The 16,588-nt window shown below is 42.9% G+C and overlaps 3 protein-coding genes across 5 annotated transcripts; 1 reads left to right on the top strand and 2 right to left on the bottom strand.

Annotated features, from left to right (window-relative positions):
* Window positions 1-8: 8 nt before the first annotated feature.
* LOC105561430 (nucleolar pre-ribosomal-associated protein 1) lies at window positions 9-8,240 on the bottom strand. The gene is made up of 9 exons (XM_012011403.1): window positions 7,699-8,240; window positions 7,044-7,635; window positions 6,296-6,589; window positions 2,864-6,215; window positions 2,525-2,652; window positions 2,254-2,463; window positions 1,820-2,040; window positions 1,051-1,447; window positions 9-344 (listed from the first exon to the last, which is right to left on the bottom strand). Exons 1-9 carry the CDS (start codon window positions 8,172-8,174, stop codon window positions 66-68), a joined length of 5,949 nt encoding a protein of 1,982 aa, XP_011866793.1. The 5' UTR covers window positions 8,175-8,240; the 3' UTR covers window positions 9-65.
* Window positions 8,241-8,382: 142 nt separating this feature from the next.
* Window positions 8,383-14,299, top strand: LOC105561428 (protein virilizer). Of its 3 annotated transcripts, none has more exons than XM_012011401.1 (5): window positions 8,383-8,740; window positions 9,301-9,413; window positions 9,490-9,856; window positions 10,127-13,745; window positions 13,909-14,299. In XM_012011401.1, the coding sequence occupies exons 1-5, from the start codon at window positions 8,687-8,689 to the stop codon at window positions 14,199-14,201; spliced, it is 4,446 nt and encodes a 1,481-aa protein (XP_011866791.1). In that variant the 5' UTR covers window positions 8,383-8,686; the 3' UTR covers window positions 14,202-14,299. The 3 variants fall into 3 exon arrangements, with proteins under 3 accessions (XP_011866791.1, XP_011866790.1, XP_011866789.1); XM_012011400.1 differs by having other exon boundaries at window positions 9,244-9,413; XM_012011399.1 differs by having other exon boundaries at window positions 9,244-9,413; window positions 10,124-13,745.
* On the bottom strand, window positions 14,287-16,582 carry LOC105561429 (pentatricopeptide repeat-containing protein 1, mitochondrial). The gene is made up of 4 exons (XM_012011402.1): window positions 16,348-16,582; window positions 14,908-16,133; window positions 14,542-14,847; window positions 14,287-14,432 (listed from the first exon to the last, which is right to left on the bottom strand). Exons 1-4 carry the CDS (start codon window positions 16,436-16,438, stop codon window positions 14,337-14,339), a joined length of 1,719 nt encoding a protein of 572 aa, XP_011866792.1. The 5' UTR covers window positions 16,439-16,582; the 3' UTR covers window positions 14,287-14,336.
* Window positions 16,583-16,588: the final 6 nt, after the last annotated feature.

Genomic DNA, 16,588 nt, shown 5'->3' with positions numbered 1-16,588 from the left:
TCTTCAAATTTTTTATATGCATCTGTTTTGTTGTATTTCAAAAATAACCATTGCGAGAAAATACACTAAATAACGTCAACTTTGTGTCTATTCTTTGAATGCGTATATAATAGCAAAAGGAGGCTAGATAACAGAGTTTTGTAATGATTAATATCCTGCGCCGTACTATCTAGAGTGTTCAGTAAATTCTCAATTATAGTAATAATGGTTCCGATTTCCGTTTCATAATTATCCAAGTGGTTGACAATCTCGTGCAGCCAAGGAACCATGCCATATCCTCGTGTGAGGAATAAGGATGCTTTGGGAATTTTGGTAGTACAGGCGATAACTTCCAAAATTAATTTCTAGAAGAAAAAAAACAGTAACTAGTTTATATCAATGAAGTTTACTAGTTTATATCAAATAGATAATATGAGATTATTTTATAGCAGCACTAAAGCAAGTTTCTTTACAGATCCTATATATTCGGTTTGTTTTATTAATATACACAGAAAACAATCAAGTAAAAAAGAAGCTAACTTCCTGATTTTCATTACGATTAAAATGTAATTTAATACAATCAAATTTTCTTATTTTTATCCCATTCAGCCAAATCAATTCCCTATTTTTAATCTTTTCTCACAATCCTCGCCTTCTTGTTCCAAAGATGTATACATACAAAAAATGTATATACATATACAAAAAGTCTTTGTATTGACGACGCTAATGACAAGATTCAGATATATATAATTTTCCTTTTTGTTCAAATTGCTTTCTTACTTTGGCTGCATTTCGATATTTACTCCTATTGTCGGTACTGAAAATGTATAGTGTACGTGATGTAAACTGTAGATTTCCAGTACTGTCAGTGAATATCGAAACGCTGCCTCTGTGATCATGTAATCATGTAGCAAATATGAAGTAGTAAGAGAGCAGCACAAAGAAAACTGTTAAGAATATAAAGATTTGGAGAATTAAAAGAATGTGAAAGTATTAAAGATACAAATATTAGAAATAACAGCATTAAAAATAAGATAATCAACTATATGAAAATAGTAAATAAAGGTTTACCTTGGTCTTAACATCCGATAGTGCACAAGTATGAAAATCTAGGAGAATTTTGAACAACACGCATTTCAGGGCCACATTTACATCGTTTTCCTCCTTCATACCGTCCCGGATATTTTCTAATATCCAGTGCCGGTGCACGTTATGCTCCACATGCGAACTGTGCAACAACTGCAGCAGCTCCGGTATGGTATTTACGTCCAGCGCAGTTTTGGCCATTAGGAAGATGTGCAACGGCGAATAAAGTGGATGCAGAGGTTGACTGGCGATCAATGAGGCCCTAGCTAGGAAAGTAGTCATCAGGCAACTCAGCCGGACATCCTTCAATGGACATTTTAAGGAAATGACTCCATTTCGCAAAGCATCAATTAGGCGCATCCATAATAACTTTTCCTTAGATCTGGTAAATAAGAAAATTTAGATTGTTTTTTTTTGTTAATCGAATCTTTTTCGCTGAAATGTGGATTTACTAAGGATCTAAAAAGTGTTCCTAAGCTATGTGTCCCCATCGATGGAAAAAAATAGCGTTTTTAATATCAAACTTGGAGATGGGCCTCAAAATTGTAAGTTGCAAATTGTTAGTTCACAAAAGAGGAACATAAAGGAAAGACCAATAATACTCAAAGAGAACTAAATTGAATTTAAAATAATAAACGAGCTAAATCGTAAATTATAACAAATAATAAAGTTGTATATTGTAGAAAACGTATTATTTATCATAATGCACAATCTATTTCGATCTCTCGCCTAATTACTAAAATTGTTATTGTACTTAGACGCTTCCAAGTGAAAGTAGTATCTAGAGATGATAGTGTATGCTGTCATCCGAATATCGCTTGAATCACTGCAGCACGCAGCAAGCACTAACGCCAATGCACCGCTCTGGCTTATTTTGTGACACGCGACGATATTATTTTCTGCTAATAGGGTACACAGCAATGGCAGATAAAATGCCGGATCATATACATTACTGTTCTCGTGTAATTCATCACTCTGCAAAAAGAAAGACAATAGAATTTTTAATTAATCTTCAAAGATAAAATCTATAAAATTTTGCGAAGTATCTAATTCTCGCTTTTAGCTTTGCTCGCAGTTTACACAAAAATTTGAACTTTATTTTTTAAAAAAAGGATCATAAAATAGTGGAATACTTCAGACCGAAAATCTGTCTAAAATTTTGCAATAAAAATATTTCGAATCATTTACCTTCATTGTTCGGTGTATGGGATAATTTTTTATAGTCTCACTGACAATGTCCTTATTGAACAAATTGAAGACCTCGGAAGTGGAAGGTTGCCTCCACAGAACAGTATCCGTCTCTCCCTTTACACTGTAACGTGTTGCTGCGGCGCTACCCCATAAGTACGGCCAGTACTGTTGGAGTTTGACATGATGAGCTTCATAATACTGAAGAATCTGAAAGTATCAGAGATATTATGCAATATTCTTTACATAGTACGATAATCGCGAGTCTTACCTGCAAAAGGCGCTGGTCAACGTGGCAAAGGGTGGCATTATAAGCCGCGAGATAAAGAGGTACGTGCAAAGCAGTCATTACAGAATGATTCTTTCGAATGAGTATTCCGAGTAATTCGACCAGGTCACCTAAAATATCATGAAACGTTTAAACAAAGATTAAACTTATTTTTATAACATGTTCCTGTAAGTTTTTAATACTTTATAGTCACGAATCAAGGCTGTGCTAATAATGCAATTTGTATCAATGAAAAATAAAATCCACCAACATTTTGTCCGAGAATAAGCATATTTCTACGTGTTCCCTCTCGATGATTAGAACACGCACGAGCAATCTCACCTTTAATAGCGGGCGATCCAAGCATAATATTAACAAACTCCGAATGGGACGTTACCATTTCGAACAGGGTCTTCGTATACTCATCATCGACATTATCTTCATAAGCGATATCACATAAATTGCTCAGGGTCTTCAATACGTTCGACTGAGTCGCCTCGTCCTTAGCATCCTTTAGACCTAATTTTAAGGAAAACCTAGTAAATTGTGGCCATGAGTAACTCTTGCTCAGTGAACTAAATACGAAGTTATCCTCAGTCCTTTTCAAGCGAATCACCGCGCGATTCAGCTTCTCGCACAAGACATTGATTTTCTCTATGTTCTTCGGCTCCCTTTTCAATGTCGAGGTCATTATGTGCAACAAGACCTTTATCAGGTCCATCAGAGATTTCTCCTTAGCCGTTATCAAACTTTCGTACCTCTTATATACGCTTTCCAGCAACTGCACAAAACAAATGGACACCATGTCCAGTTTATCGCCGTTCTGAGAAACATCGTCGCAAATTCTCCCGCACAGAGCAATATCGAAGGTGCTATCGATGAGATGGACGATCGCTGCCACGTTTTCTTCGATCCAGGGAACAGGGTTTTGTGGCTCGGTTATATACGCGGCGATGTCGCTGCCGTAACGCTCGTAAAGACTTTGAAGAAACTTTTCGTTCCATTTATACTTCAAATTGCTGCCCAATATTGGAAACGCAACGTCACCTTGCTTCACGTTCTCCACCTTAAGAAAGTACTTGACCAGCGAAGGAATCAGCCGGGTATTCTTGGTGATCAAGGTCGTTATCAGTTGAATCGTGGACGCGGTGATACTTCTCGTCAGCAGTAATGCAAAATTATTGGTACTGACACCGGAAACATTGCGCGGAGAGATGGATAAGTATCTTGCCAAGGCTTGCTCCCACATTTCCACGTGATTTAACTTACTGGATTTCAGGTGAACCAAGTGTAAGCTAAACCTTTCTACAAACTGCTCGTTCAACGTGTCGTGCGATTCTGACTCCTTGCTGCAATACAGATCCAGCAATACCGGGACAACGTGTCCGAATATGGAAAGGTTTTCCTTGTTGCTCGAAATAAATACAATCTTCTCCAACTTCATGATAGCACATAACAAACCTGTGATATCCCTCGAGTCCAGCTGTAATACTTTCAATAAGTCAATGGCAATACCGTAATTATTACTGCAGACTTCCAAGGGATTCCTTTCAATAATATTCCTCAATTCCGCGAGGAACTTGTCTCTAAACGCAAAAAAAATACAAGTCCCCGCGTTATCGTGTTTCTTGTACAAATGTAAGACAGACTCACAGACTTTCAGAATAGTTTCCGTGATCATATATTCCGCCGAATCTTTCGAGACTTCTTCACAAAATGGCGAGAAATAATGCAACAGAACAGGATGAGTGAAGATACATCTTGCACTGTCTTCTAGTGTTGCTAGGCTTTCCTCATTCAATTCAGCAGAAACGCTTAATAAACATGCAAGCATAAGCTTGCAATTTTCGTTTTGGGCCTGCCGTAAGAGTTTCGACTGCGCTAACTGTGCTAAATAAAATACAGTCATCTTCAATAAAGTCTTGACATCGTACACAGATAAGGAGTGCTTAATAGTGACTTCCTTGCCGCTGTACTTAAAACAATACGTCGAACGACCCTTGTTAAATAATTTAGAAAGTTCAGTCAAGTCTACCTCGGAATCTGCCAACAATATGTCGCTAAGTTTATGCAATAATCTTAAAGACGGCAACTTATTTTTCAAAGAAATAGGTTGCTTCTTACTTGACCAACTTTGCAGGTATTTATGAACCGGCAAATCTTGCCATCTTGACTTGGTCAAGTCTTTTGCCATATAAACCAGTAGATCCGGTACGACCTGATAATGTAGAGTATGGATTGTTACGTAGGATAAATAAGCCAAGATCGTGGTGGTGCAATTTTTCTCACTCATCTTTTGCAGTGCACAGCACAGAAGTGGTGACATTGCCGTGCAAGCTTGCATTCTGCAAGGATCGACATTTTCTTCATCAATCACCTCATTAGTTTCCTTTACATTAGAATTACTAAATTCACCCATTAAAGATGGCATCGATGTAGACAATATCTTATTGAGATGGTTTTTGTTTAAAGGGAAGCTTTGTGGATTTGCCTTATCAAGTAACCGATGGATCATATCCTCTATCTCCTTTATGTCAAAGTTCGTCACTTGCTCGTTTCTCTGTGCTGTACACTTAGCATGTTTAGCAGTATTTTTTGCATTTTCTTGTTTAAACTTATAAAAAAGGCTATCGTCAATTGCATCATCCTTCTCGACAAGACTAAATTGTCCGTTAACTAAAGACGACCCTACTGTAGAAAATTCTTCCTGGTAGGGACTGATTTTGTCAGTTTTGTCAAACAGCTCATTAATTATATCCTCCGCTGTTTTAACGTTGAGATTAGCTATCTGATCGTTTATCACTTCTTCCTTTTGTGTTGTTATACTTATATACGTGTCAATGTGTTTAATAGCGCTTTTCAAGACAGACATGAACCACTGCGTCAACTGTTCATTCTCCTTGGAATCCGCAACCACGGAGAAACCATTGATCCAAATATCCAGCTGATCTTCACAGGCTTCAAACAAACCCGTTGCATTGAGCAGCGTTCTAGTAGCATTGTAGCTGCCCGGTGAGGGATCTTTCTGACGGGTCAGAGATATCAAGAAGACGAGGGCTTCCTTGAAAGCCTTTTCTTTTGGTGCAAAAATGGAAGAATCCAAAGCGAGCAGAAATTGTATTGTCTTGACCTTCATGCAATTTACTTTCTCTGTCCTGATGGTATCTCCGTCGTCTTGATCGTCTTGAAGACCACTTAAACTCGATAGCAACAAATTAGGTTGTAAATTAGTCGAGATATCTAATGATTCTGGACATATATCTTGATACGAATGAAGAACGCTCAAGATAATATCGAGATGGTCTACCAATTCTGGGCGCTGAATGTTTTCTACGTTTTCCGAAGTCTTTATATTAGTGTCATTTTCAAAAGCTCGGTTCCACATTTGCAAGATAGTTTCCAATGTGGGAACAGTTCTCAGAATTAAATCCGTTATCTGACTTTGGACCGTAGATGTTTTATAGAACTCTTTCGTAGCTAAAGAAATGGCTTTCAACTGATCAGCCATTATTAGGAGAAGAGATAAAGCCTCGTGTCTAACAGAAAGACTATCGTGATCTAATCCTGGTAAGACAGCGACTTTCACAATCATGTTTGGAACCGCCAGAGACAGTAATGCACTTATTAAATTGTTTGCTTTCAGTTCTCCAGTGCAAGTTTTGATGCAGCTAACCGGGTCGACTGATTTCACTATCTACGGAAAGAAACATTTGATGGGTCAAATTAAAAGGACAATGCGTAAAACAATACAGCGAACCTACAAATATCTCTCACCTTCCCTATAAATTTGAGAAGACAAACCCACTTGGATGACACTCTGGGTTCAAGAAATGGCTCGATAGCATTATACTGCGAGCGAATTAAATCCGGGCAGGCGCCCATTATCCTAACAATCAGATCTGACGGCTTTTCATGTTCCCAAGGCTTCTCCAGGTTCTGAAGGACTGTATGTACCAATTGATTGTGCTTACTTCGCGAACCACCCAGTGTTCGGTCATGGAAAACAATTCCATGACGATGCGACGTTAACAAAGTGATTAAGAACTCGTGAACCATGTCACTAATGACCTAAATTACAACCGGAAAAAAGAAAAAAGAAAGAGCAATAACAAGAAACTCGATAGACATAAGTTAATATTGTAAAAAGTTTATTACTTTTCACAATATTGCTTCTTAATTAAAGAATATACGCTTTTGTCCGCTGAAATAATTGAATTACTTTAACAAAGATAGTAGGAAATTTTTATTCAGACGCACCTCAATATTAAATAAATTTTTATCCATTCGTTGAGCAATCTTCTTGTTGTAATAAAATTGGTGCTGCAGTTAAGGTCTGCATCCACGATGCTAGAACTTGATCCAACTTGCAGCTTTTATGAATAGTGGTAAGTCAATTGGCTACACACTTCTCGAAACTAAAGCTTGGATTCTAGCATCGTGGACACAGGCCTTTAAACTAGTTCTCGACATAAAGTAACATTGTAAATATCATAATTTACAATAATGAGATGATGACAGTTACCTCCTTGTCCGCTAAAAAGTTGTCGCTCCCATCGAAACTGTGAGTTTTGTTTTTAGGCCAGTTGTTCGGGCCTTTCCAGTTGTACAACAATATCAGATTCAATACAGCGGGCACGGAAAATACATGCAGCTTGGTCGTTTTACTAACGCCGACGTTCTCCAGCACGTACGTCTTGACAGTGGTCAGAACCAAGGTGACGACGTCTTTCGAATCGTACAACAAATCCGAGAAGACGCAGCAGAGCAGATTGCGCTTGTCCAAGAGCGTTCTGATCACCAGCGTGTTCCCCTCCACGAGGAACGCAAGAACAAAGTGAATGAAGCACGTTCTAACGCTTTGAGAATCCGTGGGCTTGGTGTATTGCGCTAGACTTTCCAATGTTTGCTGCTGCAGCGACAGATGGATAAGCAGCTCTTTGGACAGACCGTTGTCCAGGGACGCTATCGCCGCTAGCAGCCTCAGCACCACCTTGCGTTGCTTGGCACTGCTCTGAGTCGAGAGCATGGAGTGCACGATGGACATGTAAGAGTTTATTAGGTGGCGACAGGCCTCTATCGCGCTACTGCGACGCTGTGGGTACTCGGTCAAAATTCTACAATAAAACTGTACATGAAACGAAGGTGCGGATTCTCAGGCGCGTTGCCACTATACGTACCTCATGAGTAAAATGTGGATCGCAGAGAAGACAGTGGTAGCACTGGCAGTATTCTTCTTATCGGATGACTCTAACAGCCTCAGAACCTCGAGGACGCTGCCGCCGGCGAGCAGATACTCCGCCGCCAGATCCCTCTCCTTGTTCTCGTTGCATATCGTCACGAACTTCCTCAGCGCGGTCAGGTCGGCGGAAGGGGAGGAAAGAAACGTCCTCAGCGAGTGTCCGGTAAACGTATCCTGCCTGTCGCTGCAAACGGCCTCAGCCTTCGTGTCATTTTTATCAAAATCCTCCCGTACCACGTCACGTTCGACCACCTCCTCGGGAGATCCGTTCGTCTTCGCTTTCTTTATCGACGTTTCGTTCTCGTTCCTCGAGATCCGCTTGTGCGCTTTCTTTGGCTTCGTAGGCACCGCATCCATCCTCTTCTCTTTTACAATATTTCGCTCCTGTCTTGAGTTGAAGTTTGATATATCCATCCCCGCGTGTTCACCTGTGTGTTTATCCGCGCACGTGCACCATGGGCGCCGCCATATCTTCCACCTCGAACTAAAGAAATACCTGAGATCGACCGGAAAGCACCCTCAGGTTTCTCTCTGCTTTCGTAAAGGCAGCAGTAATTGTACTAACTTGCAACGTAGCGATTTTCGGAACGCAAGCAAGCATTTGCTGTCACTTGTCAGTACTTGGAACGAGTCCTGTATGGTGCGGTTCAATATCAATAAAAATACAATAAGATATTTATTATAACACGCGTTACAAAATATGACGTTACATTATTATAAATAACATAAGAAAGCATTCGACATATGGAATGTGCTACTCTGATATACATTGACTGTATACAATTAGACGAAGGAAAGCACCGAGTACTTTCGTACGAAGGAAAATGAACAGATAGAATGAAAAGTGGAGCGAGTACTCGTACTTTTTATAAAAAAAATTAATTGTTAAGATATTATGTCATCCGAAAGTTGTTTGCTCGTAAGACATGGATAACACCGAATTGTTGTTCTTCGATACGTTTTCCCACGACATTTCAGAGGTTTGTTTACATTGGTTTAATAACGATTAATTGACTTCGAGGATACGTTATTTGTTAACCATTCTGTTGAAATTTATCCCCGATAACACGTTGAAGTAAAAGTAGATGGAAAGAAGCTTTGGTCTCTCCATTGATCGCGCAAACATGTTTTTAAGGTTATGATTGTTACCGGGGAAGCGTGGTGTATAGATTTGCGGCATATTACTGGGCATTATAAAAATAAAATAAGATAAAGTAATGCCCACTGGGCAGTTTTGGTCAGCGGTTTTCCCCTCGGTTATTTAGGGCCAGTTTCACAAATGTCGGTTAACTGTTAACCAGAGTTCAGTCAACAGTTCTTATCTTTTACTACCTTGTTATCTAAGAAACAACAGAATCAATTAACCTTCGGTTAGCAGTTAACGTTTGTAAACCTGGCCCTTGGACATTGTCAACTGCATATAGATATTTGTTAATTTGTAAAGAATTTAGTTACTTTCCAAGAATGGTTGTGTTAAATTTAGAAAGCCGTGCAGATTTCTCGTCACAAAACATTGGAACATGAAATGATGCGCTTTCAGGAATTGAATTTGGACCTGGTGCAATTCCCCAAGCCTGTTTACATTAGCGAGGTGAGAATAATTCCATTGGGTGCCAGAGTACAGGCAGACTTTCCAGGAGGAGTGCGACTTGGGTAATTACTCTGCATTTCTAGCATTGAGAATCTGCAAACTTGTGAGAAATGTAAAGAGACTTATTCTCTCTTTCAGAGCGACCAATCCTTCTCAATTCGAGATTGAGTTTTTCGTCAACGATCTCAGCAAACCCGGGGCCTCCACGTTCGAGTTTTTAGGTGGTTTAGAATATAAGCAGAACATTCACATCCAGCTGGAATGCGAACGGAAGCAAATACCAACGGATGGGCTGGTGCTGAGAGGCTGGTACACCACCATAACATTGGCAGTGTACGGCACCCTGACCAAGTCACTCAACAATCCGCAGGAAGTCGTCAGTTCGGCAGCTGGCTCTACCGCTTGCGTCAGCTCCATAGAGGAGAACCCTGAAAATGCTGTGCAAATCTCGTCCGAGCAGCAGTCCGAATGGTATTACGAGAATCAGCATCAAACGAATTTATCGGTAAGGAAATCTGCTTGCTGACGTTGCAACGATGGCGTTCACATTCGAAAGAAATTGCAAACGATAGAAACATTTCAAGAATCACCCAGAAAATGTACCAGAGACGTCGCATACTTTAAATGTCCTTCGATATAATTAGTAATTCAATATATGTGATTCTGATAGCATATTGATGCGAATAATTATAGAATGACTGTTGTTTTTCCTTTCATTATTTGTATGATTTAGCTTTCATTAAGTTGAAAATTGAACGCATAATTACGTCAGCAGGAAACATGCGTGACGGCGACCCCGTCGCCACAACCGATCCAGGTGGTGGAACCATCCAGAACGTCTACGTCAGAGACGGGAAAGACAGAGTCGAGACAATGGGAGGAAGAGACGTCCAACGCAGGCGAAAAATCGTCAAAGCGACCTCTGTCTCCTCCTATCGAGTCCCTGATTTCTCTGAGCCCCGAGTCCATCTCTGCCGAAGAGGAGGAAGCGGAGCAGCAAGAAGCTGGCGAGCCAGAGACCGGCGAGCCCTTCGAGCCAATATTATCGGATGAGGACATAATAACGGACGATGTTCCGTCTACAGCCGAATTTGAGTGCGAATCATCGCAGGTCGACGAAGTCTACGCGATGGCTCCGCCCGATTTGTTAAGTTTGGAAAAGCCGGAAGATATGGAGAACACGTGCGTGAATCGTGAAACTTTGTCCAAGATCAGAGAGCTTCTACAATCCCTCTCCAAGTCGGTCTCGCATTTTCACAATGCGTCCGGCCAGGAGAAAGAAACGTTCGTTCACAACTGCGAGACTTTATGCGCCATATTGGGTCCGTTTGACACAGACGTGAACGATATCAACGATTTGACTGACATCGTCAACGCCGGCTTAGATATGGAGCTCGCGAGGGCTCAACCGCAACCAGCGTATAAAGTGCGTCATGTAAAAGTGGGAGTTCGCTTGGCGGAGGCTCTCTGTCGATTATCGGAGGGTCCGGTGATTCTGCTCAAGGTCGAAGCCCCGTACAAATTGCTATCCCTTTGTATGCGCGAGAACGTGGCGTTACCAGTGAAACTCTCCGCTCTGCGAGCCCTCGACGCCGCATTAATCAGCCCGATAATCGTGCAGGAGTTTCTAAGGGACAATCTGTACAGAAATGCACTAACGATGCTTGACACGACAAAGCTGGCCAGGCTCAAATACGCCCTCAGCTCGCTCTTCCGCAAAGTCCACGTGTACGAGTATCTGGAAGAGATGAAGAATTACGACGAGTTCGGTTTAGCGGAGCTCATGAACGCGTACGTGTGCGCTCCGACGTTGATGGCACAGCCTAAACGCCAGTTGCCGGCCGGCGCTCAGATGGAATTCGAACGAGAGCGTGCTCGCAATCCCCGCGCTCATCTGGTGGCTTATTTTCAACACCATAAACTGGCCCATCATCTTCTACTGGGGTTATCTTCTCCCGATTGCGATTTGCAAACGATGAAATTGACCCGCCGCTTCCTCTTGCAGCTCTCCAATACCAAGGAAGGCTTGTTCTACTTGCTGAAGGAGGTCGAGGTGGTTCGACTGTTATTGAAAGCCCTGAAATATGAGCTACCAGGCGCTGGACGCATTCTAGGATGGCGTCTTCAAGTCGCGCAGTGCCTGATTCGCCTTAAACAGACTTCCGACTGGACGGTTTTGAAGAGACTGCACTCCTTCCTCATTTTTCCAGACGGTTTGCACGCTATTGTCACGGTTCTACCTCTGGGCGACTTCATAGATATTCTCATCCCTTTCTTGATGGACTCCAATCTCTGCGAGTTCGCCGCCGAGGTGATTTCCGCAGTCGTCCGTTATTCCGATAGAGTGGAGATCTTCCAGAACCGCGCGGAATTGATACTGGACAAAGCTCGCGAGCATGTTATCCTCAGGGATGTGACGCCGTACTTGACGGTCGCGGCCCAAGCGTCTCATTGGGATTACTGTGACGTCTCCCTGTTGGTGACAATTATCAGGAAAATCGCTGAGAAGGCTGCATCGCTTCCCGGTCAACTAATTACTGCCTGTAGAATTCTACATTATCTCATCTTTCCATCGAATAACGACGTCGATCCTTTGGAGCCGTACGTTGAGCTCAAGTACAGAAATGCTCTGACCCAATTGTTCGCTGCCGACGGCCTCACCGCTCTGGTTGCCGTAATGGCGAACGTCTCCGAGTTCTATGAACAACCGTTCCTCCATTGCGCTGCTCTGACTGGTCGCAGAGGCATGGCACTAATTGCCTTATTGCTTCCTTGCGTAAAACTGACCAGAGCATTGCTAGAAAGACTCGTCAAGTGCATGGCGACGGACTTTAAGGACCTCACGGCCGTCGCTCCGTTGCTCGGAGTCTACTCCTTGATCGAAGCCATCCCGTCTAACTTAATGGTGCCGACTCTGTCCGAAGAAATCGTGAGAACGCTTCTGGTCTTCACCCAGGCCGTCGATTCCGACGGTTCTGGCAATGTGGCCAAGTCGCTGTGGACTCAGATGCTGGGCGAAGTTCTAAAGATGATCTCCCTCCGCCCTTGCAACTTCGTACCGGGTCTGAAGCTGCTAGCTCGCCTGCTACCTCCTGTTCTAACACCAAAAGAGACCACTACTGAGGATGCGACGAGGATCCTGGGCCTGAGGAAGCTCTGGTCGGCACATCTTCAAGCTCAGGCTGCGAATCTTACCGAAACTCTTCGGCTACTCTGTACGAGTTGGAACGGAGACGTCCTACTTCTCTTATCGACGGTTTGCAAGCAGCTAAGCGACCTGGCAGCACCGACGGCTCTTTTGGTTGGAAGGTGTCTTTTGGATGGTATTCTAGCAGCCACTCCTCTCGAAAACAACGTTCCTATTCTCGCTCTAATCAGCGATCTGGCCAGGCATGCGCCTGTGAAGGCTACTTTGTTAACCTTGACCAGTCCGGCATCGAGAGCGCAAGTAAAGTCCGATCAAAAGTATCCGCCGGTCATCGAGATGATGTGCTCTACTCTGAAAAGTAGCAGCAACGTTAACGCGCAATACGAGATTCTCAGTATCTTCGAAACTCTGTGTAACTGTAGCCTCAGCCTGGTGCAAGAGGACAACGAACCTTTGGAGAAGAGACTGACGCACTCGGTGCCCAGCAAGGAGCCTCTCTTATCTATCCTCGCGGCTTTAATCGATATCCTAGCGATCAGCACAAAATTCCAGTTGGACGTGATAGAGAGTACATTGCACATCCTCTTGTCCCTCAGCAACCACAACTACGGTCTCTATCATGTAAAGAGCTGTCTGGAAAACAATCCCGGCGCTCTGCGCGCGCTACTGGACCACGTGTCTAGCTTGGAGGAGACCGAGACGAGCCCAGTCGTGGATTTGACCGTGACATTCTTGGAGAACCTAATAGCCTCTGACTCGGAAGCAAGAACCTTGCATCTGCGCGCGCAGCAAGTGGCATTCTTGATATCCTGGGAGAAGAACGAGCATCCCTTGGAGAAAGTGAAACGCACGGAAGAGCTGATTGAAATTTTAAGAGCCGCCGAAGAGAAGGAAGAGAAAGAACCGATTCCGGAGATGTTGGAGCCTCTGTTGCCAACCCCGGAAGCACTGTTGAACCAATTCTCACAGAGGTGTCTTTGTACGACTAACAATAGCCCGGCCCGACCCAAGAAGTTCTCATTCACAGCCAATCAGACGCAAACCGAAGATACGGTGGACTTGCTGGCACTCGCCACCGAATTACTGCCCGCTGATTTTAATCTGTTAGCGGAGGCGCAAAACTTATGTTCTAAAATACCTCCTGACGACGTCATTCAACCTCTGCAACCCAAACCCCAGGACGAAGAACAGGAAAGCAGAGCGGAAAAACAGATCTCTCCGATGGCCAAGTCGAAACAGCCATTTGGTAAGATCAGTAAGGATTCGATGGGTGAGGTTTATCTTTTCTATACTCGTGTATAGTAAAAATAAAACGTTGAAAAGTAAAATAAAATTTTAATTAGTTACTAAAGTCTTTATGCTCAATTATGTAGCATTTCTAAGAACTTGGCCACTTTCTATTCTTTTAGTAACGCCAGTGCGAGGTCGGACACAGTTCGCCAATTCCCTACGAGGTGGTCCAGTAGGTGGAGGAGTGGGCAGAGGGTCCGATCCCTTCCGATCGAGGCCGCCCAACACGTCAAGACCGCCGTCTCTTCACGTGGACGAATTCGTAGCGCTGGAAACCTGCGGGGCTCAGCCAACCGGCCCTACCGGATACAACAAGCTCAACATCCGTGGAACGTGTCCGTCGCGTGCTATCAGCAGCGGTACCAGAAGTCGACCTTGGACGCAAGAAATTCGTCCCACGTATCTTCGCTAATTCACTACGGTCTGCCCCCTTTTGTTTCATGTATGTGTATATTTACAAAACATATCAATTGTATTAACAATAATATATAAATTTCTTTCTGGAAAGGCTGTATTTTGCAGAAATAATATTTCGTTTTGCAACGAATTATCGTTTTATCGCTTTTTGCCATTTAGGAAACTGCTGTTCAAATTTCTCCATGTTCTCCTCCAAACGCTTCAGTTTTCGAAGCCTGTATTTTCCCTAGAAAAAACAATGTATACGTGTATAAATCTGTCTTTCATTTATTGACAGTTAAATTGCGTAGGAAAGGAATCAATTGTAATAGTTGTAGCAAATTTTGTCAACGTACTGTCGGTTTCTCCATCTGCGACAATTCTTTCGAAAACTCCTCTAGGACTTTAACGCTCTGATCAGTAGATTTAATCTTGTTCTCCATCATGTATTCCATCACAAACAGCAAGAATTTGAAATCTTTCTTGTGGCAAGCGGTATCGATGAGAGTGCCCATGATTACAGAATTGGGTTTGTAGCCAAAGGCCTCTATTCCCTGCAGGTACTCTTGGGCCTGCTCGCATTCTTGACAACCGAGCGCCAAGACCCCGAACGTCATTATATTCGGAGAGAGCCTTCTCTTCTCCGCGATGCTCACGACATCCTAAAATAAACCGTATCAGTACAACATTCGAATAACTAATCAGGAATTTCTAACGCTTACCTTTGCAGCTTTGTAATCAAATCGCACGCTGCGTCTTTTAATGAGCATATTAAAGAAATCGATATCCAATTGAATATTTTGGTCGTCTGCGGTCTTGACGAGCAGATTCTCCGCGGGTACCGAGTTCGGAATTAAATCCAAGAGCAGCGTAATGGTTTTGGCGTCGGGCTTAACGTTGTCGTTAGACATGCGATTCAGAAATCCTTCTAAACCACCGAATAAAATCAAACGATTCTTGGCGAACACGTCGTTCAAATTTACCGATCCTTTCTGTAGATTTCTATCGGTATTACAATGCGTAAGGCTCTGTTCCTCTCTCAATGCTAACGTGCTGAAAACGGGCGGTGAGGCCAGCAAATCTGGCCTCTCGCCTTCGGTCATTGAAATCCTGGTCTTCTCAAATCCTGAGAGTAGGACATCGTCCGGCTTCAAATTTCCCAAATTGGTGTCCCTGATCGCTCTCAAGAGCAGATTGTAAGTTATCAAAGACGGCTTGATGTTCTTCAGGTGCATCAAGTGCCATACAATCAGAGCGTGGCGCAGACCAGCCTCCTTGTCAGCAATCGCCGCGTGGAACAGGGAGTTGTAAGTGACCTCCCCGATGGGAATACGCTTGTCTCTCATCTCGTCCACCACTTGAAAGGCCTGAAGGACCTGACCGTGCCAGCTGTACGCCTTCACCATAGCGTTGTAGTGCGTGTCGTTCAGCAAAAACTGCCGCTCGTAAAGTGACTTTCGCAAGCTGTTGAGATGCTCCAGAGCTACCGCGCGGTTGTCAGCTAAGGAGCATGCATTGAACAGACTGGTGTAGGTCGCCGCGTTCGGCTGCAACCCGTGCTTCTTCGCCTTGTTGTACAGACTGAAGCACTGCTTTACGTTACCCTGCTTGGCGAACGAGTACACCAGGAGATTGTATATGTACATCGTGGGCTTGTCGCGGTTCTCCTTGAACAAATCGAGCACCTTCAAAGCGGAATCCAAGTCCTTTTTAGATATATGCAACTTGATTATCTTAGCGTATCGGCCCATGCTCGGCTTCAGTCGACGTGGAACACACCCTTCGCTATCCTGAAAATTCTCCTCTTCCAGCTCGCGCTCATCCATTGCAACGCGATCGAACTTTCTGCCGGAGATGGTCCCGAAGACATTAGCGTCTTTCGGAAGTTTCTGCGTACAAAAATTGCTGGCTGTGAGTTGCAATCTGCGCCGTAAATGCTCATCCTTGGCTGCACAAAAAATACATTATTAAGCTTATCTTTGCCCAAGGTTTGCAAACTTGTTAATTAATAACGTCGCTGTTCTTTCATTATTAAACTCTACTTTCGTTACATTATATTATATACATACACAATGTAAAATTGAAAGTTTATTTTAAAAAATAATTAGAAAAGAGTAGAATCATATGCAAAATGCGGAGTACTTATTTGCTCTTTCACGTACATTGTTTTGATACGCTTAAGAAATTTAATTCGTTGACATAACCTTTAACGTTTCTGGCTTTGATTGCCGCGCAAAATTTTTGGCAAAACATTTTACGAATGGAAATAGCCACATGAAAACGAGAGTTTGTCTTTATTTGAATATCTGCTTTTGTAATACTAAAACAAACTATATTAAAGTTCAACGGAATATGCGGGATAAACACATGGCTATGACCTTCGACTATATAATTATGGACTGC

This window comes from Vollenhovia emeryi, unplaced genomic scaffold (genome assembly GCF_000949405.1).
Source record: "Vollenhovia emeryi isolate VEMERY1.0 unplaced genomic scaffold, V.emery_V1.0 DF939207.1, whole genome shotgun sequence".
Taxonomy (NCBI): domain Eukaryota; kingdom Metazoa; phylum Arthropoda; class Insecta; order Hymenoptera; family Formicidae; genus Vollenhovia; species Vollenhovia emeryi.
This window is presented reverse-complemented; position numbering and strand designations above follow the sequence as displayed.